Source organism: Crinia signifera, chromosome 19 (assembly GCF_055691185.1).
Source record: "Crinia signifera chromosome 19, ASM5569118v1, whole genome shotgun sequence".
Lineage (NCBI taxonomy): Eukaryota > Metazoa > Chordata > Amphibia > Anura > Myobatrachidae > Crinia > Crinia signifera.
This window is the reverse complement of record NC_139226.1, coordinates 3,939,741-3,954,933: the sequence shown is the minus strand read 5'-3', so window position 1 is coordinate 3,954,933 and position 15,193 is coordinate 3,939,741. Positions and strand designations below refer to the sequence as shown.

At 56.3% G+C, this 15,193-nt stretch overlaps 1 protein-coding gene across 1 annotated transcript in view; it reads right to left on the bottom strand.

Annotated features, from left to right (window-relative positions):
* CLCNKA (chloride voltage-gated channel Ka) overlaps positions 1-15,193 on the bottom strand; it is a 37,867-nt gene that overhangs the window by 4,696 nt on the left and 17,978 nt on the right. The window contains exons 8-12 of the mRNA XM_083161827.1: positions 14,997-15,122; positions 11,734-11,818; positions 2,218-2,319; positions 1,941-2,025; positions 256-429 (exon numbers count right to left, since the gene is read on the bottom strand). Coding sequence (XP_083017953.1) covers positions 256-429; positions 1,941-2,025; positions 2,218-2,319; positions 11,734-11,818; positions 14,997-15,122 — 572 coding nt within the window. The remainder of the gene's footprint in view (positions 1-255; positions 430-1,940; positions 2,026-2,217; positions 2,320-11,733; positions 11,819-14,996; positions 15,123-15,193) is intronic.

Genomic DNA, 15,193 nt, shown 5'->3' with positions numbered 1-15,193 from the left:
CTGAGATTACAGGCCTCATTTTGCATTAATATTGCCTCTAGATATCAAAATATCTTCTAGGAGGAATATACTGTATATATTGGACATACATGTCCAGACACTTGCACTTCTCTTAATGAGAAATCAAACCCTGGAGGAATATTTATTCTGAGAAGAAGAAGATATTTCTGAGGATGGGATCTGTCACTGGAGGATGTTACGGATTGGGATAAGATCATCCGAGCTGCAGAGAGAACATTTATATCAGAAATTTACCTTCATGACAATGAAAAACGCCAAAGTGCCAAAAATAGTGATTTGAGGGTTTGACCATTCCAGCCACAAATTATTGGGGTCCACTCCTAGCTGCCTTGGAACTGAGGCATTCTGGGACAGCGTCCACCAGGTTCGATTGTCAAAGAGAGAGATAAGGAGTTCCTTCATCGTGAGCTGAGCAGGACAACGTGGATGGACACAAGCGAGAGGAAAAGAGGACACACATCATACATCAATGGAGGAATACTCTTCAGTACACCTGCATAGTGTAGTAGTCGCATTGCATGTATATGACAAGTAACTGTTGGGATTTGTAGAGGATCCCAGCAATGAGTAAGGATCCGGTATGAAATCCCGATGGTCAAAATCCCGACAGGGTCAAAATCCCGAACGGGTCAAAATACCGACAAGGACAAAATCCCGACATGGACAAAATCCCGACATTTAAAATCCCAACAGGGTCAAAATCCCGACATTTAAAATTCCGACAGGGTCAAAATCCCGACATATAGAATGTACAGGTGAAACACTCTACATGACTTTCGGTCGACAGGTGCGAGGTCGACATGGGTTTTTTCACTGTTTTTTTACCTGAATGTCGACACAGTCGACATGGACACAGTTGCAAGTGTACCGCAGCCCCTCGCATCACTCGCTTCACTCGCAATGCTTCGGGCACGGTGCCTCGCTGCGCTCGGCACACTATTTGGTACTTATGTAATATCTGGGCTCCCGATTTTCTTATGAGACCGCGTCCGGTCGCCACGCTTCGGGCACGCTGACTCGCTGCGCTCGCCACACTATATACAATCAACTCCATGCATAGTTGAATAGTAGGGGTATGAAAAAATGGGGTGCATTTAACATGGGAGCCCAGATAATACATAAGTACCCACTATTTTATTCTCCCACCCGCCGTAGTGGATGGTAGGGCATGAAATACCGCCTGTCGGCACATGTCGGTTCAAAAAACAGTGAAAAAACCCATGTCGACCTCGCACCTGTCGACCGAAAGGCATGTAGACTGTTTCACTTGTACATTCTATATGTCGGGATTTTGACCCTGTCGGGATTTTAAATATTGGGATTTTGACCCTGTCGGGATTTTAAATATTGGGATTTTGACCCTGTCGGGATTTTGTCCATGTCGGGATTTTGTCCTTGTCGGTATTATGACCCGTTCGGGATTTTGACCCTGTCGGGATTTTGACCGTCGAGATTTTGACTGCATCCCATGAATAATAGGGATGAGGGGATCAGTGGAACAAGAGTTAGATAAGTAGAATGCAGTCATAGGATTGGTAAACAAGGACTGGCCTGGCAAATCTACCTCACCAACTTCTGTGCCTACTTACACTCTAGGTAATGGTCATCACCCAATCCTACATAGTGGTCATCACACAGATTCTACATAACGGTCATCTCACCTGCTGTATGTAATAGCCATCACATATAACTCCACATAATGATCATCAAACCCACTCAACGTAATGACCATAACACCTGCTCTACATAATGATCATCACACCCACTCTAAGTAATGGACAACACACCCACTCTACATAATGATCATCACACCCACTCTACATAATGATCATCACACCCACTCTAAGTAATGGACAACACACCCACTCTACATAGATATAGTATAGCGGAAAATAGAGGATGCTGGATGGTGAACGTACCCGTGACGCCAGGAAGTTCCCCAGGAAATTAGGAAACGTTATCGACCCCAGCAGAAGGGCCACCAAGGCGGAGTACACGGGTTTACTAGACACAAATACACAAACACAATGTTTAGCTCTATGCGGAGTAATAAATACAATATTCAGCTATGTATAGCTGGGTGGACACAATGGACCATGAATGTATCATTCATGGTCCATCGTGTCCACCCAGCTATACATACATTTGGAGTTGGAGAATATTCTCCGGGTGCGGGGATGAGCGTTTTACACTTACTCAGTCGCCAAAAGCTTAATGGTGAAAGGATTTCTCCGGACATATCCCAGGAGCCAGCGCTGGCAGAACAGAAAGGCGCAGGCGATGACCCCACAGATCACCCTAGGACAACAAAGCACAGCAGTCAACACTCACCAAAATCACATAACCGCTTTGGGTGGAGAAATGTAACGTGTGGAAACTTAGCTTTACATGGTGTGAGTCTCTGAACAAAGAAGCTTCAATGGCGTCCATACACAGACCTTAATACAGGACACGTATGGATGACCAGCATACAGCACCGCCTAACCCTAACTCTCCCTCCCCACCACGTAACCCTAACTCTTCCTCCCTAAAGCCTAACCCTAACTCTCCCTCCCTACAGCCTAACCCTAACTCTCGTTCCCAACAGCCTAACCCTAACTATCCCTCCCCGCCACGTAACCCTAACTCTTCCTCCTCACCACCTAACCCTAACTCTTCCTCCGCACAGCCTAACCTCTCCCTGAGGTAGTCGGGATTCAGGCACCGATCTCCCTGAGGTAGTCGGGATTCAGGCACCGGTCTCCCTGAGGTAGTCGGGATTCAGGCACCGGTCTCCCTGAGGTAGTCGGGATTCAGGCACCGGTCTCAATGAGGTAGTCGGGATTCAGGCACCGGTCTCAATGAGGTAGTCGGGATTCAGGCACCGGTCTCAATGAGGTAGTCTGGGTTCAGGCACCAATCTCCCTGAGGCAGTCGGGATTCAGGCACCGGTCTCCCTGCGGTAGTCGAGATTCAGACAAAGGTCTGCCTGCGGCAGTCAGGGTTCAGGCACCGGGCTCCCTGAGGCAGTCGGGATACAGGCACCGGTCACCATGCGGTATTCGGGATTCAGGCACCGGTCTCCCTGCGGTAGTCGGGATTCAGGCACCGGTCTCCCTGCGGTAGTCGGGATTCAGGCACCGGTCTGCCTGCGGTAGTCGGGATTCAGGCTCCGGTCCCCCTGCGGTAGTCGGGATTCAGGCAACGGTCTCCCTGCGGTAGTCGGGATTCAGACAAAGGTCTGCCTGCGGCAGTCAGGGTTCAGGCACCGGGCTCCCTGAGGCAGTCGGGATACAGGCACCGGTCACCATGCGGTATTCGGGATTCAGGCACCGGTCTCCCTGCGGTTGTCGGGATTCAGGCACCGGTCTCCCTGCGGTAGTCGAGATTCAGGCACCAGTCTCCCCTGCGGTAGTCGGGATTCAGGCAACGGTCTCCCTGAGGTAGTCGGGATTCAGGCAACGGTCACCCTGCGGTAGTCGGGATTCAGGCACCGGTCTCCCAAGTGGTAGTAGGGGTTCAGGCACCGGTCTCCCAAGTGGTAGTAGGGGTTCAGGCACCGGTCTCCCAAGTGGTAGTAGGGGTTCAGGCACCGGTCTCCCTGCGGTAGTCGGGATTCAGGCACCGGTCTCCCCTGCGGTAGTTGGGGTTCAAGCACCGGTCTCCCTGCGGTAGTTGGGGTTCAAGCACCGGTCTCCCTGCGGTAGTCGGGGTTCAGGCACCGGTCTCCCTGAGGTTGTCGGGATTCAGGCACCGGTCTCCCTGAGGTAGTCGGGATTCGGGTACCGGTCTCCCTGAGTTAGTCGGGATTCGGGCACCGGTCTCCATGCGGTAATCAAGGTTTAGGCACCGGTCACCCTGAGGTAGTCGGGATTCAGGCACCGGTCCCCCTGTGGTAGTTGGGGTTCAAGCACCGTCTCCCTGCGGTAGTTGGGGTTCAAGCACCGGTCTCCCTGCGGTAGTCGGAGTTCAAGCACCGGTCTCCCTGAGGTAGTCGGGGTTCAGGCACCGGTCTCTCTGTGGTAGTACGGGATTCAGGCACCGGCCTCCCTGAGGTAGTCGGGATTCAGGCACCAGTCTCAATGAAGTAGTCGGGGTTCAGGCACCGGTCTCCCTGAGGTAGTTGGAATTCAGGCACTGGTCTCCCTGAGGTATTCGAGGTTCAGACACTTGTCTCACTGCGGTAGTTGGGGTTCGGGCACCGGTCTCCCTGCGGTAGTTGGGGTTCAGGCACCGATCTCCCTGAGGCAGTCGAGATTCAGGCACCGGTCTCCCCAAAGTAGTTGGGGTTCAGGCACCGGTCTCCCTGTGGTAGTCGGGATTCAGGCAAAGGTCTGCCTGCGGCAGTCGGGATACAGGCACCGGTCACCATGCGGTATTTGGGATTCAGGCACTGGTCCCCCTGCGGTAGTGGTGATTCAGGCACCGGTCTCCGTGCGGTAGTCGGGATTCAGGCACCGGTCTCCCTACGGTAGTCGGGATTCAGGCACCGCTCTCCCTGCGGTAGTCGGGATTCAGGCACCGGTCTCCCTGCGGTAGTCGGGATTCAGGCACCGGTCTCCCTGCGGTAGTCGGAATTTAGGCACCGGTCTCCCTGCGGTAGTCGGGATTCAGGCAGTGGTCCCCCTGTGGTAGTCGGGATTCAGGCAACGGTCTCCCTGAGATAGTCGGGATTCAGGCACCGGTATCCATGCAGTAATCAAGGTTCAGGCACCGGTCACCCTGCGGTAGTCGGGATTCAGGCACTGGTATCCATGCGGTAATCAAGGTTCAGGCACCGGTCTCCCTGTGGTAGTCGGGATTCAGGCAACGGTCTTCCTGAGGTAGTCGGGATTCAGGCACCGGTCACCATGCGGTATTTGGGATTCAGGCACTGGTCCCCCTGCGGTAGTGGTGATTCAGGCACCGGTCTCCGTGCGGTAGTCGGGATTCAGGCACCGGTCTCCCTACGGTAGTCGGGATTCAGGCACCGCTCTCCCTGCGGTAGTCGGGATTCAGGCACCGGTCTCCCTACGGTAGTCGGGATTCAGGCACCGGTCTCCCTGCGGTAGTCGGAATTTAGGCACCGGTCTCCCTGCGGTAGTCGGGATTCAGGCAGCGGTCCCCCTGTGGTAGTCGGGATTCAGGCAACGGTCTCCCTGAGATAGTCGGGATTCAGGCACCGGTATCCATGCAGTAATCAAGGTTCAGGCACCGGTCTCCCTGTGGTAGTCAAGATTCAGGCACCGGTCTCCTGAGGTAGTCCGGGTTCAGGCACCGGTCTCCCTGTGGTAGTCGGGAATCAGGCCCCGGTGTTCCCGAGGTAGTCGGGAATTCAGGCACCGGTCTCCCCGAAGAAGTTGGGGTTCAGGCACCGGTCTCCCTGCAGTAGTCGGGATTCAGGCACCGGTCTCCCCTGCGGTAGTTGGGGGTTCAGGCACCGGTCTCCCCTGCGGTAGTTGGGGGTTCAGGCACCGGTATCCATGCGGTAATCAAGGTTCAGGCACCGGTCACCCTGCGGTAGTCGGGATTCAGGCACCGGTATCCATGCGGTAATCAAGGTTCAGGCACCGGTCTCCCTGCGGTAGTCGGGATTCAGGCAACGGTCTTCCTGAGGTAGTCGGGATTCAGGCACCGGTGTCCCTGTGGTAGTCAAGATTCAGGCACCGGTCTCTCGAGGTAGTCCGGGTTCAGGCACCGGTCTCCCTGCGGTAGTCGGGAATCAGGCACCGGTGTTCCCGAGGTAGTCGGGATTCAGGCACCGGTCTCCCCGAAGTAGTTGGGGTTCAGGCACCGGTCTCCCTGCAGTAGTCGGGATTCAGGCACCGGTCTCCCCTGCGGTAGTTGGGGGTTCAGGCACCGGTATCCATGCGGTAATCAAGGTTCAGGCACCGGTCACCCTGCGGTAGTCGGGATTCAGGCACCGGTATCCATGCGGTAATCAAAGTTCAGGCACCGGTCTCCCTGTGGTAGTCGGGATTCAGGCAACGGTCTTCCTGAGGTAGTCAGGATTCAGGCACCGGTCCCCCTGTGGTAGTTGGGGTTCAAGCACCGTCTCCCTGCGGTAGTTGGGGTTCAAGCACCGGTCTCCCTGCGGTAGTCGGAGTTCAAGCACCGGTCTCCCTGAGGTAGTCGGGGTTCAGGCACCGGTCTCTCTGAGGTAGTCGGGATTCAGGCACCGGTCTCAATGAAGTAGTCGGGGTTCAGGCACCGGTCTCCCTGAGGTAGTTGGAATTCAGGCACTGGTCTCCCTGAGGTATTCGAGGTTCAGACACTTGTCTCACTGCGGTAGTTGGGGTTCGGGCACCGGTCTCCCTGCGGTAGTTGGGGTTCAGGCACCGATCTCCCTGAGGCAGTCGAGATTCAGGCACCGGTCTCCCCAAAGTAGTTGGGGTTCAGGCACCGGTCTCCCCTGCGGTAGTTGGGGGTTCAGGCACCGGTATCCATGCGGTAATCAAGGTTCAGGCACCGGTCACCCTGCGGTAGTCGGGATTCAGGCACCGGTATCCATGCGGTAATCAAGGTTCAGGCACCGGTCTCCCTGCGGTAGTCGGGATTCAGGCAACGGTCTTCCTGAGGTAGTCGGGATTCAGGCACCGGTGTCCCTGTGGTAGTCAAGATTCAGGCACCGGTCTCTCGAGGTAGTCCGGGTTCAGGCACCGGTCTCCCTGCGGTAGTCGGGAATCAGGCACCGGTGTTCCCGAGGTAGTCGGGATTCAGGCACCGGTCTCCCCGAAGTAGTTGGGGTTCAGGCACCGGTCTCCCTGCAGTAGTCGGGATTCAGGCACCGGTCTCCCCTGCGGTAGTTGGGGGTTCAGGCACCAGTATCCATGCGGTAATCAAGGTTCAGGCACCGGTCACCCTGCGGTAGTCGGGATTCAGGCACCGGTATCCATGCGGTAATCAAAGTTCAGGCACCGGTCTCCCTGTGGTAGTCGGGATTCAGGCAACGGTCTTCCTGAGGTAGTCAGGATTCAGGCACCGGTCCCCCTGTGGTAGTTGGGGTTCAAGCACCGTCTCCCTGCGGTAGTTGGGGTTCAAGCACCGGTCTCCCTGCGGTAGTCGGAGTTCAAGCACCGGTCTCCCTGAGGTAGTCGGGGTTCAGGCACCGGTCTCTCTGAGGTAGTCGGGATTCAGGCACCGGTCTCAATGAAGTAGTCGGGGTTCAGGCACCGGTCTCCCTGAGGTAGTTGGAATTCAGGCACTGGTCTCCCTGAGGTATTCGAGGTTCAGACACTTGTCTCACTGCGGTAGTTGGGGTTCGGGCACCGGTCTCCCTGCGGTAGTTGGGGTTCAGGCACCGATCTCCCTGAGGCAGTCGAGATTCAGGCACCGGTCTCCCCAAAGTAGTTGGGGTTCAGGCACCGGTCTCCCTGTGGTAGTCGGGATTCAGGCAAAGGTCTGCCTTAGGGAGGCCAATCCCGGGATCGGGATTGGCGGGATCCCGGGATTTTGACCTAAAATTGCCGGGATTTGAATCCCGGGATTGAAGCTTCCAATCCCGGGATTCCGGGATTAGTAACCCCATTAGTTTTGGTTTAAAGCCGGGCAGCACTGAGCACAAGAAGATGGCTCAGATGCTGCCCGGCTGACTGTTTCTTACCCCCGGTGCTGCTGTCGGGAGTTGGGAGGGACTGAGTGCTGTGCTGACAAGCATGGCGGCGCCCAGGCTGCGCAGCGTGAACCCTGACATCACGTCACGCTGTGCAGCCCAGCCGCTGCTCTGCCTGTCAGCACAGCACACTGTCCCAAAGCCGGACAGACGCCCGATGTGCCAACCCCAGCCTTCCGCCCACCCGCCGGAGATAGCCGTCCTGCTGCTGCCCTGTCACCACAACCCCCGCCGCCGTAAGTGACAGTGCGGGGGGCAGCTTTAGGAGAAATTTATATTGTCATCTGGGGGAGGGGCCGTTTTTTTTTATTAGGGAGGCCAATCCCGGGATCCCGGGAATCCCGGGATTGAGCATTTTTCAATCCCGAATCCCGGGATTGAAAAAATGCCCCGGGATTGGCATCCCTAGTCTGCCTGCGGCAGTCAGGATACAGGCACCGGTCACCATGCGGTATTTGGGATTCAGGCACCGGTCCCCCTGCGGTAGTGGTGATTCAGGCACCGGTCTCCCTGCGGTAGTCGGGATTCAGGCACCGGTCTCCCTGCGGTAGTCGGAATTTAGGCACCGGTCTCCCTGCGGTAGTCGGGATTCAGGCAGCGGTCCCCCTGTGGTAGTCGGGATTCAGGCCACGGTCTCCCTGAGATAGTCGGGATTCAGGCACCGGTATCCATGCAGTAATCAAGGTTCAGGCACCGGTCACCCTGCGGTAGTCGGGATTCAGGCACTGGTATCCATGCGGTAATCAAGGTTCAGGCACCGGTCTCCCTGTGGTAGTCGGGATTCAGGCAACGGTCTTCCTGAGGTAGTCGGGATTCAGGCACCGGTCTCCCTGTGGTAGTCAAGATTCAGGCACCGGTCTCCTGAGGTAGTCCGGGTTCAGGCACCGGTCTCCCTGTGGTAGTCGGGAATCAGGCCCCGGTGTTCCCGAGGTAGTCGGGAATTCAGGCACCGGTCTCCCCGAAGTAGTTGGGGTTCAGGCACCGGTCTCCCTGCAGTAGTCGGGATTCAGGCACCGGTCTCCCCTGCGGTAGTTGGGGGTTCAGGCACCGGTCTATCCTGCGGTAGTTGGGGGTTCAGGCACCGGTATCCATGCGGTAATCAAGGTTCAGGCACCGGTCACCCTGCGGTAGTCTGGATTCAGGCACCGGTATCCATGCGGTAATCAAGGTTCAGGCACCGGTCTCCCTGCGGTAGTCGGGATTCAGGCAACGGTCTTCCTGAGGTAGTCGGGATTCAGGCACCGGTGTCCCTGTGGTAGTCAAGATTCAGGCACCGGTCTCCCGAGGTAGTCCGGGTTCAGGCACCGGTCTCCCTGCGGTAGTCGGGAATCAGGCACCGGTGTTCCCGAGGTAGTCGGGATTCAGGCACCGGTCTCCCCGAAGTAGTTGGGGTTCAGGCACCGGTCTCCCTGCAGTAGTCGGGATTCAGGCACTGGTCTCCCCTGCGGTAGTTGGGGGTTCAGGCACCGGTATCCATGCGGTAATCAAGGTTCAGGCACCGGTCACCCTGCGGTAGTCGGGATTCAGGCACCGGTATCCATGCGGTAATCAAAGTTCAGGCACCGGTCTCCCTGTGGTAGTCGGGATTCAGGCAACGGTCTTCCTGAGGTAGTCGGGATTCAGGCACCGGTCTCCCTGTGGTAGTCAAGATTCAGGCACCGGTCTCCTGAGGTAGTCCGGGTTCAGGCACCGGTCTCCCTGCGGTAGTCGGAAATCAGGCACTGGTGTTCCCGAGGTAGTCGGGATTCAGGCACCGGTCTCCCCGAAGTAGTTGGGGTTCAGGCACCGGTCTCCCTGCAGTAGTCGGGATTCAGGCACCGGTCTCCCCTGCGGTAGTTGGGGGTTCAGGCACCGGTCTCCCCTGCGGTAGTCGGGATTCAGGCACCGGTATCCATGCGGTAATCAAGGTTCAGGCACCGGTCTCCATGCGGTAGTCGGGATTCAGGCAACGGTCTTCCTGAGGTAGTCGGGATTCAGGCACCGGTCTCCCTGTGGTAGTCAAGATTCAGGCACCGGTCTCCGGAGGTAGTCCGGGTTCAGGCACCAGTCTCCCTGCGGTAGTCGGGAATCAGGCACCGGTGTTCCCGAGGTAGTTGGGGTTCAGGCACCGGTCTCCCTGCATCAGTCGGGATTCAGGCACCGGTCTCCCCTGCGGTTGTTGGGGGTTCAGGCACCGGTCTCCCTGCGGTAGTCGGGGTTCAGGCACCGGTCTCCCTGCGGTAGTTGGGGGTTCAGGCACCGGTCTCCCTGCGGTAGTCGAGGTTCAGGCACTGGTATCCCTGCGGTTGTCGAGATTCAGGCACCGGTCTCCCTGCGGTAGTCGGGAATCAGGCACTGCTGTTCCCGAGGTAGTCGGGATTCAGGCACCGGTCTCCCCGAAGTAGTTGGGGTTCAGGCACCGGTCTCCCTGCAGTAGTCGGGATTCAGGCACCGGTCTCCCCTGCGGTAGTTGGGGGTTCAGGCACCGGTCTCCCCTGCGGTAGTCGGGATTCAGGCACCGGTATCCATGCGGTAATCAAGGTTCAGGCACCGGTCTCCATGCGGTAGTCGGGATTCAGGCAACGGTCTTCCTGAGGTAGTTGGGATTCAGGCACCGGTCTCCCTGTGGTAGTCAAGATTCAGGCACCGGTCTCCCGAGGTAGTCCGGGTTCAGGCACCGGTCTCCCTGCGGTAGTCGGGAATCAGGCACCGGTGTTCCCGAGGTAGTTGGGGTTCAGGCACCGGTCTCCCTGCGGTAGTCGGGGTTCAGGCACCGGTCTCCCTGCGGTAGTCGGGGTTCAGGCACCGGTCTCCCTGCGGTAGTTGGGGGTTCAGGCACCGGTCTCCCTGCGGTAGTCGAGGTTCAGGCACTGGTCTCCCTGCGGTTGTCGGGGTTCAGGCACTGGTCTCCCCTGTGGTAGTAGGGGTTCAGGCACCGGTCTCCCTACAGTAGTCGGGGTTCAGGCACCGGTCTCCCTACAGTAGTCGGGGTTCAGGCACTGGTCTCCCCTGTGGTAGTAGGGGTTCAGGCAGCGGTCTCCCTGCGGTAGTCGGGATTCAGGCACCGGTCTCCCCTGCGGTAGTCGGGATTCAGGCACCGGTCTCCCTGCGGTAGTTGGGATTCAGGCTCCGGTGTCCCTGCGGTAGTCGGGGTTTAGGCACCGCTCTCCCTGCTGTAGTCGGGGTTCAGGCACCGGTGTCCCTGCCGTAGTCGGGATTCAGGCACCGGTCTCCCTGCGTTAGTCGGGATTCAGGAACCGGTCTCCCTACGGTAGTCGGGATTCAGGCACCGCTCTCCCTGCAGTAGTTGGTGTTCAGGCACCGGTGTCCCTGCGGTAGTCGGGGTTCAGGCACAGGTCTCCCTGCGGTAGTGGGGATTCAGGCACCGGTCTCCCTGCGGTAGTCGGGGTTCAGGCACCGGTCTCCCTGCGGTAGTCGGGGTTCAGGCACTGGTCTCCCATGTGGTGGTCGGGGTTCAGGTGCCGGTCTCCCTGCGGTAGTCGGTATTCAGGCACCGGTCTCCCTGTGGTAGTCGGGATTCAGGCACTGGTCTCCCTGCGGTAGCTGGGGTTCAGGCACCGGTGTCTCACTGCGGTAATTGGGGTTCAGGCACCGGTCTCCCTGCGGTAGTTGGGGTTCAGGCACCGGTCTCCCTGCGGTAGTTGGGGTTCAGGCACCGGTCTCCCTGCGGTAGTTGGGGTTCAGGCACCGGTCTCCCTGCGGTATTCGGGGTTCAGGCACTGGTCTCCCATGTGGTAGTCGGGGTTCAGGTGCCGGTCTCCCTGCGGTAGTCGGGATTCAGGCACCGGTCTCCCTGTGGTAGTCGGGATTCAGGCACTGGTCTCCCCTGCAGTAGTTGGGGTTCAGGCACCGGTGTCTCACTGCGGTAGTTGGGGTTCAGGCACCGGTCTCCCTGCGGTAGTTGGGGTTCAGGCACCGGTCTCCCTGCGGTAGTTGGGGTTCAGGCACCGGTCTCCCTGCGGTAGTTGGGGTTCAGGCACCGGTCTCCCATGTGGTAGTTGGGGTTCAGGCACCGGTGTCTCACTGCGGTAGTCGGGGTTCAAGCACCGGTCTCCCTGCGGTAGTTGGGGTTCAGGCACCGGTCTTCCTGCGTACCACACACTGCATATGTACAGTATATACTGCGGAACGTTCATCCTTACCCCAATATCATGAAGAAGAAAGTCTCAGGGAGGTCGAAGGGAAATGAGATCTTAAAGTTGGTCTTGAACACAGCTGCGATGGTCTCTGTAGGGGATACACGGGGAGGGGGGTTACTGACCAGCCAATCACTAATACATAACTATACATTACATTCCTGTGTTATGTATAGTCATAAAACATTCTACCCGCTGCACTCTCCTCTCCCGCTCTACATTCTACCCACTGCACTCTTCTCTCCCGCTCTACATTCTACCTGCTGCACTCTCCTCTCCCGCTCTACATTCTACCCGCTGCACTCTCCTCTCCCGCTCTACATTCTATCCTCTGCACTCTCCTCTCCCGCTCCACATTCTACCAGCTGCACTCTCCTCTCCCGCTCTACATTCTACCTGCTGCACTCTCCTCTCCCGCTCTACTTTCTTCCCCATACTCTCCTCTCCCGCTCTACATTCTGCCCACTACACTCTCCTCTCCCACTCTACATTCTACCTGCTATGCTCTCCTCTCACACTCTACATTCTACCCACTACACTCTCCTCTCCCACTCTACATTCTACCTGCTGCACTCTCCTCTCCCGCTCCACATTCTACCTGCTGCACTCTCCTCTCCTGCTCTACATTCTACCTGCTATACTCTCCTCTCCCGCTCTACATTCTACCTGCTGCACTCTCCTCTCCTGCTCTACATTCTACCCACAGCACTCTCCTCTCCCGCTCTACATTCTACCCGCTGCACTCTCCTCTCCCTCTCTACATTCTACCTGCTGCACTCTCCTCTCCAGCTTTACATTCTACCTGCTGCACTCTCCTCTCCCACTCTACATTCTACCTGCTATGCTCTCCTCTCACACTCTACATTCTACCCACTACACTCTCCTCTCCCGCTCTACATTCTACCTGCTGCACTCTCCTCACCGTTCCACATTCTACCTGCTGCACTCTCCTCTCCTGCTCTACATTCTACCTGCTGTACTCTCCTCTCCTGCTCTACATTCTACCCACAGCACTCTCCTCTCCCGCTCTACATTCTACCCGCTGCACTCTCCTCTCCCGCTCTACATTCTACCTGCTGCACTCTCCTCTCCAGCTCTACATTCTACCTGCTGCACTCTCCTCTCCCGCTCTACATTCTACCCAGTACTCTCCTCTCCTGCTCCACATTCTACCCGCTGTACTCTCCTCTCCCGCTCTACATTCTACCCGCTGCACTCTCCTCTCCCGCTCTACATTCTACCTGCTGCACTCTCCTCTCCAGCTCTACATTCTACCTGCTGCACTCTCCTCTCCCGCTCTACATTCTACCCAGTACTCTCCTCTCCTGCTCCACATTCTACCCGCTGTACTCTCCTCTCCCGCTCTACATTCTAGCCGCTGCACTCTCCTCTCCCGCTCTACATTCTACCTGCTGCACTCTCCTCTCCCGCTCTACATTCTACCCCCTACTCTCCTCTCCCGCTCTACATTATACCTGCTGCACTCTCCTCTCCCGCTCTACATTCTACCCACTACTCTCCTGCTCTACATTTTACCCGCTGCACTCTCCTTTCCCGCTCTACATTCTACCTGCTATGCTCTCCTCTCACACTCTAAATTCTACCCACTACACTCTCCTCTCCCACTCTATATTCTACCTGCTGCACTCTCCTCATCCTTTCTACATTTTACCTGCTGCACTCTCCTCTCTTGCTCTACATTCTACCTGCTGAACTCTCCTCTCCCGCTCTACATTCTACCCACTACACTCTCCTCTCCTGCTCTACATTCTAGCTGCTATACTCTCCTCTGACGCTCTACATTCTACCTGCTGCACTCTCCTCTCCCGCTCTACATTCTACCTGCTGCACTCTCCTCTCCCGCTCTACATTATTCCACTACACTCTCCTCTCCCGCTCTACAATCTACCTGCTGCACACTCCTCTCCTGCTCTACATTCTACCCACTACACTCTCCTCTCCCCCCTGTACATTCTACCTGCTACACTCTCCTCTCCTACTCAACATTCTTCCTGCTGTACTCTCCTCTCCCACTCTACTTTCTACCGCTATACTCTCCTCTCCCCCCTGTACATTCTACCTGCTGCACTCTCCTCTCCCGCTCTACATTCTACCCACTACACTCTCCTACCCCCCTCTGCACTTTCCTCTCCCCCGCTACAATATGCTCTCCCCCCTGCATTCTGACTAGCACAGCATTGACCAGTACAGCACTCACAAGCTCAGCACTGACCAGCACAGTATTGACCAGTACAGCACTGACTGGCAGTGGTTAAAGTAAGGGGGAACTGGGTGGAACTGAGTTCCACCACCTCTAATGGTAGGGGGAACTCAGTTCCACCTCCTCCACAGCCATGCACAATAATTCCAAGAGAAAATTCTGTCCCAGCAACCCCCTTTTATGTCATGCCATTCCCACCCCTGAAGTGAGGAAGAGAGGAGAGGAAGCTGCTGGAGGAACAGAGACCGATATGTGTAACTGGTACTACTGCTGTTGGTATTATGTGTATAAGCAATTATGTGTAAGAGACACTACTGCGTGGCATACATGTATAAAGAGTACTACTGGGTAGCGTAACTTTAATAAGGGGCATTAATGTGTATCATAATGTGAATAAGGGGCACTACTTTGTGTTGTAATATGAATCAGGGTGACTACATGCAGTGTAATGTGAATATGATTTGTGCTACTGTGTGGTATAATTAGAATTGGGGATACTATTGTGAGACCACTGTCCCTTTATAAAGTATAGAAGGTAGGGCACAAATTTTGTAGCTTGCAGGGGTGCCAAAAACCCTGGCACTGGGCTCCACCTAATGGGGAGATGGAGGGGCAAGAGAAATGAGTTCCGCCACCTCTCCCAAACCACTTTAAGCCCTGCTGACCGGTATAGCACTGACCAACACAGCACTGACCAACACAGCACTAACCAGTACAGCACTGACCAACACAGCACTGACCAGTACAGCACTGACCAACACAGCACTGACCAACACAGCACTAACCAGTACAGCACTGACCAACACAGCACTGACCAGCACAGCACTGACCAGCACAGCACTGACCAACACAGCACTGACCAGTACAGCACTGACCAACACAGCACTGACCAGCACAGCACTGACCAGCACAGCACTGACCAGCACAGCACTGACCAGTACAGCACTCACTCGCACCAGCACTGAATCAGGATACTGTGCCCGGTAGAACAATTGTGCAGAACACATGGAGAAGAGAGACGGGGGTGGCCCGTGTGCGGCCTCATTACCCTGTTCACTGTTGAAGACGGCTAAAAGGCGGAACATGAAGGCTCCACAGGTGGCAGCGAAGAATCCGCGCCAGTAGTTCCGTACAGCGAAATGCGATGACATCACCTCCACGCTGAACAATACCCCTGCAAAGAGACACACACAGGGGCTATTCCCATAAGCTGACACTCATTTCCAGTGGTCTCGCCATAGCATG